This window comes from Taeniopygia guttata, chromosome 2 (genome assembly GCF_048771995.1).
Source record: "Taeniopygia guttata chromosome 2, bTaeGut7.mat, whole genome shotgun sequence".
NCBI classification, from domain to species: domain Eukaryota; kingdom Metazoa; phylum Chordata; class Aves; order Passeriformes; family Estrildidae; genus Taeniopygia; species Taeniopygia guttata.
The window spans coordinates 137,406,399-137,426,247 of NC_133026.1; the positions used below are offsets into that span (position 1 = coordinate 137,406,399).

A 19,849-nucleotide genomic window follows, 5' to 3' on the forward strand; every position below is an offset into this window, starting at 1 on the left:
TATGTATGCACACACGTACACACAGCCATTTCCCTGAAAAGCTTTAAAGTGATTATGAATTACAGACAGGAAACTAATGTAACTTCCTGTGTGGAGTCTCATCCTAAACTGAATGTCCATGTAATACAGTATTCATCCCCTATAACTTCCCTTATACAGACAAGCTTTATTTGGATATTCAGGACAGCACTCTGATTAACCCACTGACACCTCAACCCACAGTAAAAATTCTCTGAGTACGTACAAGCTTCTGATCACCATGAGGGGAAAAAAGGTCTTTTTAGCCCATACAAATCTTTTTATTCTAAGTTTTACAAAACTGTAACTATTACCTTCATCAAAGTCTGCATCATCTTCTGTATGTTGAGGGAAAGGGAAGCAATTTGTGATTTCAAGTCTATCATCCACCACAAGACCCAGCAGCACACCTTGGACCACTTCATTCCCCTGTCCTTCTTCTTGGTAATGTTTAATGATCTTTAACACAACCTAGAACACAAAACAATAAAATCATAATATGCAATGCATTATTTTTTTTCCTCAAACTATGTATCTGGAATTTAAATTTGTTGCATGGTTTAGAGCTTAAGCACCAGCAATTTTAATACAGGTTGAGGAACAGACAGCTATCTTAATATTACAGGGGAAAAAACAAGACCATTAAATTAACCATCAAAATGCAGTTCTATACCAATTTTCTGTAACACCATTCTAAAATGAAATATTGATCCTTTTTACTTTAGCTTGTTGCTTTAACTGTGAGCTTTTAACAGTATCTTGCAGGTCCAATAATCCCCCTCTTGAGGGAAACAGTGATAAAGGAACTAACAAAACATCTCAGAAAACCATGCAGAAGCCAGTAGGAATTTTTTAAAAGGAGCAGAGCCCATCAAATTTCAATTACATTAATCTTCTAAAGTACATCTCACTGCAGTTTTACTTCAGATGATAGTTCAAGTTATATAATGTGAATGGCATGTCATAGGGTATTTAAGGAAAATCAATGATTAAAGAAAAAAAAATGCACAAATTACTCATAATATTTTTAACAACGTAATTTCCACTTCCTTAAATCTGAACTCTACAATGAATAATTCTCATGAGATGATACTATAAATTGGAACAGTATGAACAAAAACACTCAAAATAGTCAGTCGTTTGCTAGCAACACTTCATATTTGAATAACATTTTATACTTGACAAGAACTACAATAAGGTAAGACACTAACTACAAACATTGACTTGAAAGAACTTAGGCTTTGTCCAGTGTAAGAGAGGTTTATTTTACTAAACCCTAATCCATCCACTCAAAATTCAACAGAAAATGCCTGATGATTATGTTTTCATTAAAGCAATACTATTTGAATATCTGCTGGCAAACAGACTAGTTTAGTATATTTCAGCTCAATCGCCCTTAGAACAGTCTTTGTACAAGTACTGGCTTTTAATGAACAGAAATGGGGGGAAAGAAAGGAAGTTAAGCTCATACTTATACATCAGGAATATATATTTGTCCCTAGCTTTCTCCTTTGTTGATTAGCAGATGTCACTTTTTGTAAAACAACATTAATATATTAAAACACTACAATACAGATTAAATGAAAGAAAAAGAAGACTAGAATAGAAATTATTTACAAATAATTATTTGCCTTCTTGAGCTAAAATGGGAAAACAAGCTTCATACTTGGAGGCAGGGCAGAGAGGGTAAAACTGAAAAGAAATACCCATTTTCAAGTAAGTTGGATTTCAGTATCAAACTGGACTAACATCCACTGATTCCTTGTTTATTTACAGTATCACTCATTTGTGCTTCCTCTTTAATCTAGATATACTTGTACTGAAGCTTCTCAATCATAAATAGAAAACAACATTCATTTACATCTGTCACTCAAATCCTTTGCAGCCACACCTTTTTAAAACAGGTCTGAAGAGCAGAGACACAAAGAGATACTTTGGTTATATACATCTTATTTCATGGGTAAACAGGAAATTACAATCAGTGGGCAGTGAAGCAGTATTTAATAGTGATGGAAGCAGTACACCAACCACCAGTTTGAGATCACCTGGACATAGCAGATGAATGTATCACAGAGTCAGTACATAAATAATACTCAACTTGCATTGAGTGTAAAGCTAAGGTTTATCCTATATTTGCCATAAGCTCTGTCTTTCACAGTCACAACATCCATAACTACCCCGCCAGAATACAGCACAGAGTGTACTCAGTTGTCTACTATACAACTATTCTCAGCACCTTTACAGTCTCATAAGCTTCGCCTTTTCCAGTATTTTTCTCATTTTCTCTTGAGCTCTGTATGCACACTGACTGTCCCTGTAAATGTGAGTGTTATTTGCTTGTTTGATTTCATTCCAGGAGCATTTGTGATACAATGCCAATTTGCTGCAGTGTTTGTGATAATTGCCCACAGAAAGAAATCACAAATGAAACAAGCATGGGCTGTCACAGAGTATCAACGATTTTTCAGAGAAAGAAAACTAGGAGTTTAAGGTTCTTAAATGTTAACCAAATACCCCAATACACAATGAAGTTATTACACAAGACTGCACTTTTCAATCTCCAGACTGAAGACCAGAGCTGACATTACCCAGGGAGATACAGACCCCAGGGATTTAAGCCTACCTGCAACCTTGTTTTCCAACAGAGTCTGAGAAAGGGAGCAGAGAAGTTCATGAACTCAGTACTCCAAATTTCACAACCATTAGGACACTGCAGAAGTTTGTGTTTATGACTGCACTGGAAAATACATTAGCTACTGAAATCGCTTATAAAAAGATACATCCAATGACAGAGGATTTTTGTTTTCATTTTGTTCTTGGTTCTGGACAGTTTTATTTAGCACATAAGACACCAGTCTTTTGTACAGCAGACTTTTCACGGCAGATTGAAAAACCTGCCACCAAAACACTACCATATGACCAAGCAGGAAATGTGCTCTGAAACTTGTGTTTCAGTACTAAAAACAGACCTGCAGGTGTAAAGCAGAACTATTTATCTAGTAATAACATCAACCACAACACTAAAAATGTCATTTCCATTTGTTTGCTAGCCTAGATACAGCAGGAAGAGTTGACCACTATGCAAACACCAACACTATGACATTTCTGACTGAATGTACATACCAATACTTCATACTGAATAAACCACATATACCCAAGAAAATTGAGCACTAACTTGTACCTAGATATTTCCTAAAAGATGTTATGTTTGTGAAGCATCAGAACAGAACCAGAGTAGTTATATTGGTCTGAAAATAAACGTAGTAAAATATAAGTAATGCAAGTAACACAGCACATTGAAAAATAGTCATTTTTCCAAATAGCACTTTAAAAAAATCCTAAAGAAATCTAAATGAACACCAGTATAAGCATCTTTCAGTCAATGCTGATTCACCTTCCAAACACCATTTATAACTCCCATCCAATTATTCCCCTAATAGGAGATATTGCTCCTTTGTACAAGCTATGACCTGTAGATCCTTCATTGCTATGCCATAGCTACACAAAATTAACAGTACCTGAACCAAACCATTTCAACTGCTGCTGTTACTAAAGTAACACAGCTGGCCAGCCAGGAAAGGTTATATGTTTAAGGAGAAAACATATCAAAGAACAAAAAAGCCCTCAGATTTCTAAACTCAAATGCCCTGAACACAAGTCAATAATCATATGCAGCACAATTTAATAAATCAGCATGTAAGAAATATTCAGGTACATAGTGACTCTTTAAAAAAGGATATACAAATAATTCCTAAATAAAACTCAAGACTCCCCCAGTCTTTTATATTTAGCATTCAAAACACCAAAGTAATTTAATCACTTGGAGTAGCCAATTGTCAGATTTTAATGACCATTAGTCCTCAATTAAAAAAAAAAAAAAAAAAACTGCAATTCTGCAGTGTTTCTAATCTCCAAAGCACAGCTCAAACATTAAGAATAAAGTCAAACTAAAAAAAAAAAAAAATTAAAAATCCAAAAGCCATTCTGAAACTATTAAGAACATCAAAGATACACATTTTAACTGCATACTGCCAAATTTTAAATTGGGCTATATCCCGACATCATAGTTGTTAATTTCAAAAGTTTGTACCTCACTACAAAAATACATGTAACATGAACCCACAGCTGAAGTATCATGAGCCTTTGGGGAGAAGCTTCTGTGAAGATCCCACTGTAGGGACATGAATATATCAAGATGCACATTTCTGCATTTATCTAAAGAGAAACAACAGCAAATCAAAGCACTGAGGATTCATTTATGGCAGTGTTCCAGAGAGCTGAATGTCACCACATTGAAACCAGATTTCCAGTACCTGTGCCATGTCTTACATATGTGAAATCAAACTACAGAGCTTATGTTAGCCCAATGAATACATGATGTAGCAAACTGATCTACAGTCTTAAATTAAGTATTTATATCTTTTTAAATGCTTAACATTTTTTGCCACCCAAGAAAGCTTTGTGGTCACAACCATTAGCATCAACTGCCAGCATCTGGGGAAGAGGATGGGGAGAGAGTCCAAATAACTCTGTTATGTAGCTGGTTTCAGCATTCATGTGGAAGGTGCCACAACACTCACATCCTCTCAGTACTTAACACTACTGCAACAGTGATCAATAGTTAGCTTGGCAAAAGGGTCTTGAAAGCTATGACCGCTAATAATCTGTGATACAATTTGAATACATCCATATTACATATGTAGCTTTCTCCATACAAACCCTTACAACTCAAATCATGAACTTCTGAGTGTTTCAGCATGAGCAATTTACTTGAACTCCTAGCATAAACCAAATTCAAGAGAGAACTGATAATGCAGCTTTGTAAATGGACAGATCACAATGTTAAGTCATTACTAACAATGACTCAGGCAATCATGTTAACCTCAAAGTTGCCTAGAATCAACATCTTCTTGATACACATAAAATGCAAATATGCCAGCTCTGGATAAAGAGTTGAACTGTTTAGCAATTAATACCCACATGAAGACATACCACATTTCACTCTAATTTAGGGGCCATGTCTCCTTCCCCAGGTAACTCTATATCAAAAGCAAATCTACAAATGGTGGTGAGCTGAACGGAATTAGCTGTGGAAAAATGAAATTTAATTAAACAGCTCTGAAATCCTCAAGTAAGCATGGAAATGTTAACATTTTAATAATTCCAGATGAGGTTTTTACAGACTACAGATAAGTGCTTATCCTACACTTACAAAAGTCAAGTTCTGGAAGCTGACCAAAAAAACTTGCCTTGAGCTGATTTGTCTCCTGGCTACAGCACCATTTGATAAGACAGTTACAGAGACTCTCAACTTTCCTGCCAGGAGAAAAGGAACTCTGAAGTAAATTAAAGATATTACTGCAACGATTAACATTAAGAGAACATATGTCTGATACATGACACATTCTTCCAGATGATTAAGGAGACAGATGTTTATAGAAACACATAGAAAATTCCACCTTAATCAGTGTAGTCCACAGAAATGGGTTCTAGAAAGCACTGTGACAGATAACATGTCAGAAGTAAGTACAAAATCAACAGGTTGATACCCCGGTCTCATAACTGTTGGATATCAACCTTCGTGGCACAAGACTTGCCATCACATAAAGTCATGGCATGAGTTTCACACCAAGCTAAGTTCTGTGGGTGAAAGTCCTGAAGGACAGAATGCCATCCTGAGGGACCTAGGCCACAGGAACTGCATGAGATTTTCTAAGAGCAAGGGCAAGGTGCTGCACCTGGGTCAGAGCAACCCCTGGTACCAACACAGGCCGGCGGATTACCTCTCCTCTGAGGAAAGGCTGAGAGATTTGGGCTTACTCAGCCTGGAAAAAAAAGGCCTTGGGGTGACCTGAGTGTGGCCTTCCAGCACCTGCAGGGAGCCTACAAGAATAATGGAGAGGATTTACAAGAACATGTAGTGACAGGACAAGGGGGAATGGCTCCAAGCTGAGAGTGGTTCTAGATCAGATATTAGGAAAAAATCCTTAACTGTGAGGGAAGTGAGGCACTGGCACAGGTTGCCCAGTGGAGCTGTGGATGCCCCATCCCTGAAGGTGTTCAAGGCCAGGCTGGATGGAGCTCTGAGCAACCTGGTCTTGTGAAAGGCTACCCTGCCCATGACAGGGGGGCAGAAACAGATGATTCTTAAGGTCCCTTCCAACCCAAACAATTCCATGAGACTAAAGATTAGAGGTGAAATTGAATTTTACATGTTATACTAATCTCAAGAAATACGACAATTTCTACTGATAAACATGGAATTCATTTAAATGCATATTCCAGCTTATTTGCAGAGATCTTTGAATTTTTCTAGATTCTCTTATTGAACAGACTGCATTTTTAACCATTCCTGACATGATGGATGTCTAGACATTTTTTCTTTTCTTCTTCATACTTAACTTTAGAATAAAAGTTCTTAAAGCTATTAGACCAATTTTATCTCAGAAGAAGTAAAAGGAAAAAGTTTTAAAAATAATTTTCCATTAAGACCTTTAATATCCTAAAGTAATTATTCTGGCAGATATCTTCAGTTCTAAATATGTTTGGGGGCCAAAAAAAAAATTAATTCCCTGAAAAGTAATCTAAAGCTACTTAATCTAACTATTGTGTTGAAAATCCTAAGGCCAAGACTAAATAGACTTAAAAGCAAGGTAACTTCAGAAAAATGTTGTTCTGAACAGCAACTTCAGAAATAACACTGTTCTATCTAGTAAGTACAGCAGTCATCTTTTGGACAGAAGACCTCAAACACCCTGCAATAATTTACCTTTATCTTGACTTGCTAGAGGCAAAACAGCATCATTTATTAAGTCTTTGTAAACACAGTTTTTGGAATAGCAAGCTTAGATTTTATGTCACTCAACAGCTAATTCAACACCAGATGTTAAAATCTTATTTCTGAATCTGAAAAAAAAATTGGGCTTAAAACAATATTTATATAGGAAGCATAACAGAACGATGCATGTAATTTCATACCATCTCAATTGGGTGTAAATATCAAAATATCCTTTTGACATGAGCAGAGCTTTCTTGGAGCTGAGCTTAAATTCACCAACAATGAACAATGTGTATTGATCTGAAGCCGGCATCAAGCAGAGAACACTACATATATTTTCACAATGAAATTATAAATTATAGGAGTGTTGTCAATTTTGTCTCATGTAGGTCCTCAGCACCAAACCATTCTGTAAATCCATGTCAAATTGACCGGAAAATTGTCCATCTTGAACTATGGGGGGATGATGCTACATGCTTCTGTACTATATTAATATTTTTGAGTATTAAGAAGCACATGAGAAGCATCCAAAGCTTTTTGTTCCCTGGGTGTCTTACTACATCACTTAGTACTGTAACACTTGCTTAGTTTGTAAACCTCAAGCCTTCAGATGACTTAACTGCAAGAGGGAACATCAGTAACCCTTCTGCTCTACAGTATGTGCATGAGGCTAAAGAAAACTACCCAAATCATAACAGATTATTGATATAACAAGTCTTTTCTGTCACTTCTGCTTGGTTTAGGAACCATTTCCCCCAGTAACTACAGGAATCAAGACGGTTTGCCAGACTACCTCTTACTTATAGCTATCTCACTTTCCTTCAGCATTTGGTTAGGGTTTTTTCCCAACAGGACAAAGAATGTGATAATATCCATATACAGCAATAAGCCACATATAACAGCCCTTGTCACTTTATCTCAGTAAGTGGCTGACTCAAAGCACAATTTTTAGTCACTGGCCAAAAGCATTTTATCAGCTCTTCCTAAACATTAACTGCGTATATGCACTTTTTGGAGTGGCTGAAAAAGCTGTAACTTGCCTACCCTGAAGCTTAGTCTAGAAAAAGTAGACATTCTGTTCATATTTCACTTTCTGAACACTCTTGCATAGATTATGTGCAGCTCAGCAGCATGCTCAACACAAAGTACAAAGCTTCAACCACCACTGAAATATCCCACAGAAAACACTTTAAAGTACCTGCTCTTGCAGTTGCTTTATTTCTGTTTTTAAGAAGAATTAACTTCCAACTTGATGTGACTCGAGTGCTCTAGAATGTCCCTAATAGCCAGAGGGAAAACCATTCTAACATGAAGGGGGTCTCCCTACAGGGACACAGCCTGGATGCACCTTCCAATAGCCCACACTTCCAGTCAAGGTGATTGTTCCCACAGTGCAAGCCCAGATTCCTACAGACACTGCCAAGTGACTGACACACAGGCTATTCACTGACTGGAAGCAAGCTTAGCTGCTGCAAACATGGGTTAGCTGCTCCCTCATTCTATTACTGGGACACTTTCAAAGTCACAAAGATTTAAAAAAAAAAAATCATAACCTATAAAAAAAAGCTACTTCAAATTACAAAAATCACTCATTTCATGTAAAACCAGACACAGAACATGAAAGAGACTATTTCTCAATCTCCAGACCTAAAATTGGTTAATATTCAAAATATAAAATGGAATAGACAAACTGAGACAAGACTCCACAGGTAGGTGAAGTTCAGACTGAAGAACTGAAACAGTACAGACAGCAAGCCTGTTTCTGTACAAGTTCAACATTAGAAGAGAAGAATACTGGGTTTTGACTAGAGGCATGTTGGGTTTTCATAGGCTGTGGTTTTCCTTGACACTGCCAGGAATTTACATTCATCAGCTAATGTCTTGTAGGTACCATGAAATACCTGTTTAAGTCATTTATTTACTCACGTCCAAGTGAGCTGCTTGTTCTTGCAAAAGGAAGCAGTTAAACACAAACTGCAGTACATCAAAGGAAAAACTAATTAAATAGTGGAGAAAAGCAAAGGCTATTAAAACAGAAAAATACTGTATGTTAATCAAGGTGCCTGTTACCAAACAGACCAATCTCTTCTTCATTTTTGTCCCACTACACTTGACTTTTACAGTAATTCAGGTTAACTGCTATCTCCAGGGTTAATCACAAGCCATTAGCACACTTTAATATTGCCTCAATGTAAGTAAAAATGCACCATTACATATGCCCATTGAAACTCCCCATTGCTGTGCTCACATGCTGGTAAAATGTAGTTCTGGGCAATACAAGGTTTCATAACACATTTCACAGTACGTGGACTCATGCACATTCCCATGGAAACCGTCAAGGCCACGGGCAGTGCAGACTCACTTCCTCATAGGACACCTCCGTAAGAGAGCCCCAGGACCTCACCGTGCAAGGGCAGGGCAGTAGGCACTATTAGCACACTGTCAGGAGGCAGGGACAGGGATGTGATGAGATTAACATCCAAAATTCTGCTGGTTGCAAGCAGGATGGAGCATTTCCCTGGGACTACTTAGTATATTATTTCTTCTATTTCCCAAATCTCAGTGAAAAAAAAACTTCTGAAAACATTCAGTCTTTCAGGCAGTTTTTGCAAATTGCCAATATAATTAATATTTATTATTTTTAATGAATTCAATATCTAGCCATAATTTCAAGAATGAAAGCTGAGGACTATACTCCTTCAGAGCACAACATATGGAAATGATATAGAAGTGGTAGAGACAGGCACAGTTTCAACATTTTCTGCTCGAAACACCAGAACTTTACATTTATCCTTCAACATACAGCAGATACATGTTCTATGTATTAGTGAATCACCAGAGCTCAAAATTCGTGGTGCAAGAGGAGTGTGTTGCAAGTATAAAGTTTTCTTCAGCATCAACTTCTAGCAGCTTCCTATAAAAAGTTTTAAAGATGACAGCTAAAACCAGCAGTAGCAATTTTAACAGCCTATTCTTTAATCAGATTGTGCCACACTAGTACTATTTTGAAGCTGAAGAAAAACTGCAAGACAGTTACCCTATCTATTTGACCTTCAAAAAGTAGCAAAGACAGACCTAGATGGAGATGAGGGAGTGGGGGTTCATCTGATTCATCTGAGACCACTGATCTTTTCCAAAAAACATACCCTGCACAACAAAACTGGAATATGTTATTTAAGGGTGTGTCTTTAAAGCATGACTTCCATATGCATTCAACAGATGCTTCCAAGTAACCAGTAAAATCCCTACCAGAATGACTTCCATATAATTTTAGTAATTTATAACTTTTTGCACAGTGATTTTTTTTCCACATTGAAACACTCAGCCTTTCTGGCAAACACTTGGTTATGTGCTAAGGGACTGCAACAGAGACAGATCCTCCTAGTAACAGCTAGTGCAATCCAGAGAACCAAGCCTGCATGGAGTCTCAGTTTTCCTGCTGACTTAAAAGTATAAAACTGAGAAAAAAAAAAGCCCAAACCATGAACATCAGTTATTACTTCAGCTTTCCCATCTTTCGAACACAGATTTGCCTTTCATCATCATCTGAACACTGCCACATGAAAATCACTTCCAGCAGAGCTCCATTTCTAATAACAGCTACTGTGACAAAGAGATTAAAAACAACCATCTCATTTTATCACTGAGAATGCCAATGCAAAGGCAGTACTTCTTTCAAATTGCTTTCAAGGAGTGATGACAGCTGCAGTAAATATCCTACGTCTCATCTAAAGTTTAAAAAGCTTTAAAACAGCTAATTTTTTTGCATTGATAACAAGGTAATAGTAAAAAACCCCAAGACCTAAGTGCTCAAAACTCAGCCCTACACTGATGAGTTTGTCAAACTCCATACTTTTCTCAGGTATGCATGAAAAAGTACCCAAATATCGGTAAGCAATTTACACCTCCAAGTTCCTAAACACCAAAGAACTTGCTAAACAGGAAGCGGTATGCACATTGCTTCTTGTACAGATATGGGCTCCAAGGAACAGGAAGGATGTGCAGCAAACACACTGCAAAGCAGGATACAACATGTGAGCAGAACAAAGGCAAAGACCAACGAGACTTACATGCTCAAAGCAACACCCCAACACTCTTTCTTGAAAAAAACCCAAATATTTACAAAAGAGAATTAGCCTGTTATTGCATGCACAAAGCAAAATTCAGGCATATCTTCAAACTCCAGTGAGTAAATAAGCCTGTCTATTAACTTTAAAATCTGATAAAGCCAAAAGAAATTAAGAGAATGCTTATCTAAAATAAATATCCATATACAAGTCATTCAAAAATATTCTCACACTTATGCTGAAGTAACTTTGTGTATGCACATTAAAAAAGACATTATCAAAGTTAAGCTCTATTGTCTTAGTTTTAGATTACTGAATAATCACACAAAATACTAACAAGAATATTTATTATATAAGCCTAAATTTTTTCCACTTGGTACATCAACAATTAACTTACTTTCCACTAAGCTGATATGATTTTGTTATGGGGTAACGTAATTAAACTGTTACACACTGTTGGTAAAGCCAATATCACATCTCTGCAATCTTAATGCTGCTGGAAGATTAAAAATTGTATGAAAGAAAAGTATGCTCAAAACTCTACCATCACTGAGAAGGTATTTTGAGCTTGTATGGAAAAACAACATCCAAAATAAACATATAAAAAAAAAATCTCTGGCAGAGAAAGATTAATGATAAAATACTATAGCAACAATAAGCTGAAGATACATGATCCTTTTTCAAAGATTGGGAGTAAAAAAAAAGTTTGCTCCTCTTCCTACAAGGCCTTTCATACAGTCTGTAAGATTTATTTAAAAGGTGAATAGGGTCTAGGAGTTGTTCATTTCATACACATCACCAAGGACCTTTAAGTAGCTGTAGCTGCTGGGTTTCTCCCTGGGGCCTGCAGTTCTGTATACACTTCCCTCACCTACACCACACTGAATGTCAGCTGCAAAGCTGTAATTCTCTTACAATAAACTGAAAGCTAAAGGAGAACATTTCAGTGTGCAAGCAGACATAATGCACTGCCCCAGCAACAAAGTCATCACTGCTCAGCTCCCAATGCATTGAGTCAAAGCTAACACCAATCAGGACAAAAGGTTACATCTAAAATGCAGCAGATAATAATCGTTACATTTTAATCACTAAAAGGTAGGAATTTATTTGAAAGATACCAGGTGGAAATACTCTTGTCCTCAGTATCAACACAGCCAAATAGGAATCACAAAAGAACAATCTACTGTTTTTACAGTAGCTATGAATTCACAATCACCATGCCAGAGACCAGTTCAGTGCGCACATAAGAGGGCCAAAAATCAGAGGATTTTAACTGCTAGCGACAGCAGTGTAGAGGGCAACACATTATTCCTCTTTGCATGCAGCAAAAGAAAGAAAAGCCTGTTTTGAAGTAAGACTTTCCCCTTGAAGGCTTGAAGTGTAACACTGCTCAACACATTTAAGCTACCTCCACATTTAGAGTAACTCCTTTTGTCAGCACACTAGTTTGATGGCATGAAGCGATACCAGATGTTCCAGTTCTAAATGCCTCACCAGGGTACACTTACCATGACACTTAGGAGATGCTGAGTGCACCACTGCACTCTTACAAATCATTTAAAGTTTGTGCTCTGTTAGCACATATCCACTCCTATCCACTGACAAAACACACTGAAATTTGCATTCTCAGAACATCATGATATAGGTACTTTACTGCAGTTCAAGAAATTTCACTAAGCCTGAAAATTGTTATATTGCAAGGAGGCTCTTGCCCTTTCAACTTACCAGCACACATTAATGCTTTCTCTTCTGAATTTAAGCACAGATTATATGTCAGAAGTTCCCTACTGGGTTAGATTCATGTAACTCATTGTTAACACATGAAGATTAACAGAATATAAAACAAAGCTCTTCTGTCTTCTTCATGGTTCAAGATATCCATGAATACATCAAGCCAGTATTCAATTCACACATCAACTCTCAGAGCCAGCATAATGTGCTCCAACTCCTTAGGGAAACAGGTCAGGGAAAAGTCAACAAGATTAAACTTCAACTTAAAATTCCATTTTAAATCCTTTGGAAGACACATAAAATACAATACTACCTAAAGGATGTTATATCCTAAAATACTACTCTACAGCTCTGTAACATCAAGCAACTCTACAAATAACAGCAGGCAGAACCCACCACTGTGCATTCTTGCAAAGTCTTCAGAACGGGTAAAGAAGGAAAAAAAGAAACACAAGAAATGCTAGGAAAAGCACAATATTCACAACTTAAGGAATGTCAGAGATTTCAGTCAGTTCAATATAGGCTTTACCTCCTTTCTTTCAATAGTATCAAAACTTGTCATTTAAAAAAGTCCTTACACAAACATTTGCAAGAAAAGTGCTAGAAATTGATATTCAGTAACCATGGTACCTTATTTAATTTACTGTGATCAAACATATCCTGAAGGGCTCCTCCCTTTGAAGAGCTGAGGATACAATCCAATGTACCAACCCCTTTATGGCAAAAATTGATGGTAATTAAAAAAAAAAGGCACAAGCAACTTAAATATCGCAATTATGAATAGAGCAGCTACTGAAAAATAATTCAGTAATGATTTTTAAAAATGTAGGCCCATATAGTCTTATCTGTTTTTGTAAATCAATAAATAAATAAATCCTCTATGTATACTTAGCACAGATAAGAATACAAAGCACTAAGCACACTACACCATCACCAAATCAGGGATGATGTAATGAAGCTTGAAGTAACAATCTTTGATTAAATCAGTTGTATCTGACACAAGAGAATGTGGCACTATAGCCCCACTGGTGATGATGGTGCACAAATGCAGACAAGGTCTACAACTTTTAACCATCTTCTTGACATATTTATGTTTCGGCCAATGTATGTTTGTATTTACTATAAACAAACTTACAGATATCTTAAGGTGTAGTGGCAATTTGTTACTAGCATTAAGGCTTTTGCACATCAGCAGTTACGAACATATAAGAACAGAAACCTATAGGTATTTTGAAAAAACTACATAACTTTTGCTACTTCCTACAATATGTAAAAATTTTGTGCAATGGACATATGTGTAAAAATAAATCATATGCAGTGGTTGAGTAAAAAAGGAAACCATATTCCCATTAAAGAAATTATAAAATCAATTAATGTTATGGCATGAGCTATGGATCTAGTTATGTTACTCTGCAAGAGCCATGTATAAGCAAACGTTTTTCAGTCAGCTAACACTGTTCTTCACAACCATTCATAATTTTTTGAATGTGTAAATAAATGCAAGTGTAAGATTTAAAAAGACGAAATAATTTTGGAGCTTAAGAATTCAGTTAATTACTTTAGTTACTTCTACTTTCCTTCCTAGAATAACCTCATGCAGAAGACTTCAGAGAATGAAACACCTTCCCAGTAAAAACATAGTGCCTTTTAACTACCCTGAAGGCAAATGGGATTAATAATATCACTTATCTGGCCTGGCAGCACACTCACCTTGCTAAGAGTTCCCCATCTCCCATCCCACAGCTGCTATTTTCCAGAAGAAAGTTTCCATATATCCATCAGCCACATATTAGTGGTCTGACACAACCTACAATCCACCACATGGAGTATCTGGTTTTGGATATTAGTGCAATTTCTGAATGACACAGACTTTGATGCTCATCATGTAAAAATGCTACTTATTTAACCTAGCAGATTTTATGCCTTTGAATAATCCACCAGTTCACTTCTGCCTTGACAGTTTTCTGTGTTGCCTGATATCACTACTAAAATAATGAGAAATGCATAAATATGCCAAGAAGCTCTCCATAAGAGCAATTTTAAACAGTGTAGTATGGTTAGAAGTTTCACTAGGGAAGCATTTTAGAGAACTCTCCAAGACTTGATGGAAATCTAAAATCTTCCATTAACCTAAAAATCATTCAAAGTAATAATTATTTCTTATGTTCTAAAATACATCAGCTTATAGTTTGAAATTTATTGCACCTTGCTGAAAGAAAATACTATAATATCAGTGAACCAAATATGATTAATTTTAGCAGCTGAATTACAAAATATTTGGTTACCATGGAAGAATCTCTAGAATAGAACAAACCTGAGTCCATCAACACCTCTTGCAAAAAATAAAAAGAGGCAAGCAATTTATGGCATTTCTGTACAATTATTTTTGACAGCTTGTGATAATCATAGAATCAGAGAATTGTTGAGGTTGGAAAAAATCTCTGAGATCATTGAGTCCCACGATCAATCCAACCTCAGCATAGTATTCACCATGAAACCACCTATTTAAATGCCACATCTACATGTTTTTTCAAACACTTTTGAGGAATGGTGATTCCACCAACCTGGGCTACCTGTTACAATATTTAACCACTCTTTTCAGTAAAGAAATTTTTCCTAGTATCCAATTTAAACCTCCCCAATACCAACCTGAGGCGATTTCCTCTTGTCCTATCACTTGTTACCTTGGAGAAGATACCAACCCCACCTGGCTACAGCCTCCTTCCAGGGAGCTGTAGAACGAGTGGTGAGGTCTCCCCTGAGCCGCCTTTTCCCCAGGCTGAACACCCCCAGTTCCCTCAGCTGTTCCTCTCAGACTTGTGCTCCAGACCCTTCCCAGACATGCTCCAGGCCCTCAGTGACTTCCTTGCAGCAAAGAGCCCAAAACTGAACATGGGATTTGAGGTGCAGCTTCACCAGTGCTGAATACAGGGAGACAATCATTCCCCTGGCCACAGCACTCCTGATCCAGGCCAGGAGGCCATTGGTGTTTTTGGACACCTGGACACACACTGGCTCATGTCTGGTTGCTGTAAACCAGCACCCCCGGGTTCTTTCCCACCAGTCACTCTCTCCCAGGCCTGTGCACCACTGTAAACACAAGCTCTCTTTGGGCTCCTTGACTGGAGAAAACATGATGGAGTAACTATCCAAATTTCTACAACAGGAAGGACAACAGGATGCAATATATGGCACTTGATCTGATCTTTTTGTCAGGATGGCCAAAAACAAATATGTGAATTCTTACATCTCACCTGAAAGAAAAAACACATTTTATAACGTGCTTCTGGAGGGTTATTTTTCATTCTGCATTTTCTAATTTTTTACAAAGACCAGGCCATCTACACTGGAATCTATTTGCAATCTAAGTTTATTTATTAAGAAATTGAAAAGATTAAAATAAGAAAGAAGTTAACTCCAGGATGTTTCATCTGTACCAGATTTTAAAAAGAGGTCCGAGAAGCAGACATTGCTGCATTGTTACATATTAAGGTAACATCCTAACATTTAGAACTTCTTATTTTCATGACAGATACTGTTTTTTTTTTTTTAATTTATTATTCCTCTGAAACACCAAGCTTTCTAAACATACTTTCACCTTCTCACATACAGAGATGACTGATGCATCTTCTATTTTGCCCTCACAGACTCCAAAGCAGCCTACCTAGACGTGCCTTTGCTTTCAAAGCAGCCCCATTTGAAGGATTAATTGTGACACTGCCAAGAGAAGAGACACCACTGAAGAGAGAGATCACCAACTCCCCTGATGCCCATCAGAATTCAGAATTCTTGGCATGTAATCACCCTGGTCATCATCAAGATGACTGAGGGAGTCCTGTTAATTTTTGAGGGCAGATAAGACATTTAAACCAGTGAGGTATCAGAAACCCTTCAGAAGAATTTCAGTAAGACATTTGAAGGACTTGGAATAAACTTTGTTTGCAAAGCAAGCAAATTCATGCCAATATTTCTGTCCATCACAGATGTCAGAGAAGTTTATGAACCAATGTCAATGTCCTGAGAACACTTTGTCTAGGAGACATCTTCAGGGGGTGGAAAGTCGAAAGCTTTCATAGTTTTCAGTAAATCCCCTCCCTCTGTAGTGACGCCGTGTGAGAGGCACCACTGTGCTGCACCAGAAAAAAATACAAGGAGAAGGAAAAAAAAGCATGAAACAAACAAACAAAAAAATCCTAAGCACTTGCTGGACTGTCAGAAGCAGAGCATCAGAGCCACTCACAGTTGATCTGAAACAACAGCAGCTCACAAAGCAGATTATATGCCTGATAGAGAACAATCAGGAGCAACATAAATCAAATTGTCCAGCTTTTATTTAAGTGTATGGCACCAGCCTGCAGCAGGAGCAGTCTGCTATCCACTGCTGGGTTTTTAGGAGCATTTCACAACCAGTCAGTTCTCACCACTCTTTGAAAATGCTCCATGCACCAAAGCCACGGGCACACAGATAGCTGGACAGAGCAGGGCAGAAAAAATGGAATTCAGATTCCCTCTTTCACAAGACCTACTACACACAAATAATTATTTTTCATCTTCCCAAATATTTACTACACTGTATATCTCCAGGATAAGAGCTGAGGACTACCACTAATAATGCCAAGCAGGCTTCAAAGCTTGTCTCAAAACTATGATTTTCTTTCTCATAACCAGGGTACCAACTCTCTCCTTCACACTCCAGCTGTACAATGTTCTACTGACACTTGGCAAAGCTAATGAGGTAAAAAACAATGTTTCTATCCCTAAGGAACTTTTTCTCCTTGTGTCATTAATAGTGTTACCAAATTTCTAAGGCCTGAACCAACAAACACAAAAAGATCCAGCAGCAAAGCCAAGAACCACCTTCAGTAGATGCTCTTCCACTTCAGACCTGCACTGATTGTCTGTATTAGGATGGCTCTGATCTTTGCCAAGTCATTTCACCCCGTCACTTTATTTTATTTCCCATTAAGCAAACGCAGGGAGTCCTGGCAGCCCTGACAGAGAAGGCAAAAAGCACAAAGGGTGAGGGAAAAACCCACAGTGCTCTCAGCTCTTACACCTGCGGCATTTTCTGGGAATACGATATGACTGTGAGTAGGAGAGCAGCAAAGAGCAACTCCGGGCACAGGGGCGGCGGAGCTGGAAGGTGAAATGGGACATTTAAAGAGAAATCGCTCTGCCCCGGCCCGGCCTTTGCTTACACGGGGCGCGAGCCGCTCCCCTCACACGGACGAGGGCGGGGGCCCGGCCCCAGGGATAGGAAGCCGTTCTCGCCCGCGAGAGGCGCCGGTCCCGGCAGACACGAGGCTCCCGCGGCACCGCCCCACGGCGGGCCCCGCCGGCGGCTCCAGCGGCCGCCTCGCCCGCGAAAGCCCCAGCCCCCCTGCTCACCAGCCCGTCGATCTGCACTTGCTTGACGGCCGAGTCTCCCGCGGCGGCGGCCTTGCCTTTGCCCTTGGCGGAGCCGAAGCCGCCGCCGGCAGCGCCCGAGCCTTCCTTGCGCGACGCCATGGCTGCCTGCGGCCGGAAAAGGAAACGCGCCCGCCGGAAGCGCCCGCGCGGCAGCGGCGGTGCGCGGCCAAACGGGCCCGGGCGGGAACGCGGGAACGCGGCACGGGGCCCGGCCTGGCGGCGGTGCCGGCTCAGGGCTCGGCCCCGCCGGCCCGGGGCTGCCGCAGAGCCTGGGCCCGGACCCGGGTCTTGGCCTGGGCCTTGGCATTGGCCTCGGGCCATCTCATCCGGCAGGGACAGCCGGGAGAGCCTGCCTGCTGCCTGCCCTCCGCACAGAGTCATTACCTTGTAAAACCGCCAAGATGGTGGAGTCCAAGCTGTGCCCAAACGCCCCGTGTCACCTGCAGTGCCGCGTCCAGGCGTCTCTTCAGCACTTCCATCCATGCCGACTGCACTCCCTGGGCAGCCCATTCCGGTGTTTAAACGTCCTTTCTGTGAAGAAATTCTTCCTGATGTCCAAGCTAAACCTCCCCTGGTACAGCTTGTGGCCGTGCCCTCTGCTCCTGTCACCCTGGCGCTATTTACCTGGGAGATGAAAATTAAGAAAGGATGTTCTTTGACATTTGCTCTTGGTATATCTTCAGGCCTAATCAACAAGAAAGGAGACTTAACCTGTGAATTAGATAGCAGCTAACAAGGGCTAAGTGATGTCCAGGCATTAGAAATTAAAAATACTTGTTGCCTTATATACTTGCTGCCAGGACTCCCTGCGTTTGCTTAATGGGAAATAAAATAAAGGGACGGGGTGAAATGACTTGGCAAAGATCAGAGCCATCCTAATACAGACAATCAGTGCAGGTCTGAAGTGGAAGAGCATCTACTGAAGGTGGTTCTTGGCTTTGTTGCTGGATCTTTTTGTGTTTGTTGGTTCAGGCCTTAGAAATTTGGTAACACTATTAATGACACAGGGCGAAAAAGTTCCTTAGGGATAGAAACATTGTTTTTTACCTCATTAGCTTTGCCAAGTTTCAGTAGAACATTGGACAGCTGGAGTGTGAAGGAGAGTGTTGGTACCCTGGTTATGAGGTTTTGAGACAAGCTTTGAAGCCTGCTTTGCATTATAAGTGGTAGTTAAGGACTAGTGCTGGATATGCTTCAATGATCTCAGACCTAGGGGGAAGTTAACAATGAGCTTGGGAAGAAGGATGTGCCATTGACAGTGGGCACAAAGAATGCAGAATTTACGGGCCGCAACGACATTTGACAGAACCCTCAAGATAAGGAAGAAACTAATAAGGACAAATCAACAACTGTGCTGCATCAGCTTCCATGAGGTAAAAAGCAATTCCAGCAGTGGAAAATCATGACTCAAGAAAGCCACCAACTCAGAGGAAGAGGAAGACTTAGCATACAGACTAATTAACATGAGAAGTGAGAGAATCATTAACCAGTAGAAGATAGAACACTATTTAATAAGAGAACTAAGTAACTTCTAATGAATGAATATTACTGCCTTTGTTAAAATGCATAAATAGTGAAAAGTTTTGGTAGTCATTGTGCTGGCTTTGTGGATTTGCCACCCAGCACCCCTTTCTGCACAGACCTGTAAATAAATGAAATACCTCAGCTCTGTGTGGATTGGCTTCTTGCACACCAGGGGAAAGAACCTGTTTGGTACCACTTAACAGGGAGATGTAGAGAGCAACATGGTCCCCTTTGAGCCTCCTTTTCCCCAGGCCAAACACCCTCAGCTCCCCCAGCTGCTCTTCATCAGACCTGTGCTCCAGAGCCTCCACCAGATCCATTG

General features: G+C 39.2%; 1 protein-coding gene across 2 annotated transcripts in view; it reads right to left on the reverse strand.

Annotated features, from left to right (window-relative positions):
• EIF3H (eukaryotic translation initiation factor 3 subunit H) overlaps positions 1 to 18,501 on the reverse strand; it is an 85,016-nt gene extending 66,515 nt beyond the window's left edge. Inside the window, 2 exon segments of one of the 2 annotated variants that reach the window (NM_001245631.1) lie at positions 333 to 489; positions 17,983 to 18,116. In NM_001245631.1, coding sequence (NP_001232560.1) covers positions 333 to 489; positions 17,983 to 18,102 — 277 coding nt within the window. In that variant the 5' untranslated portion in view covers positions 18,103 to 18,116. 2 annotated transcript variants of the gene reach the window in all.
• Between the last annotated feature and the right edge of the window lie 1,348 nt (positions 18,502 to 19,849).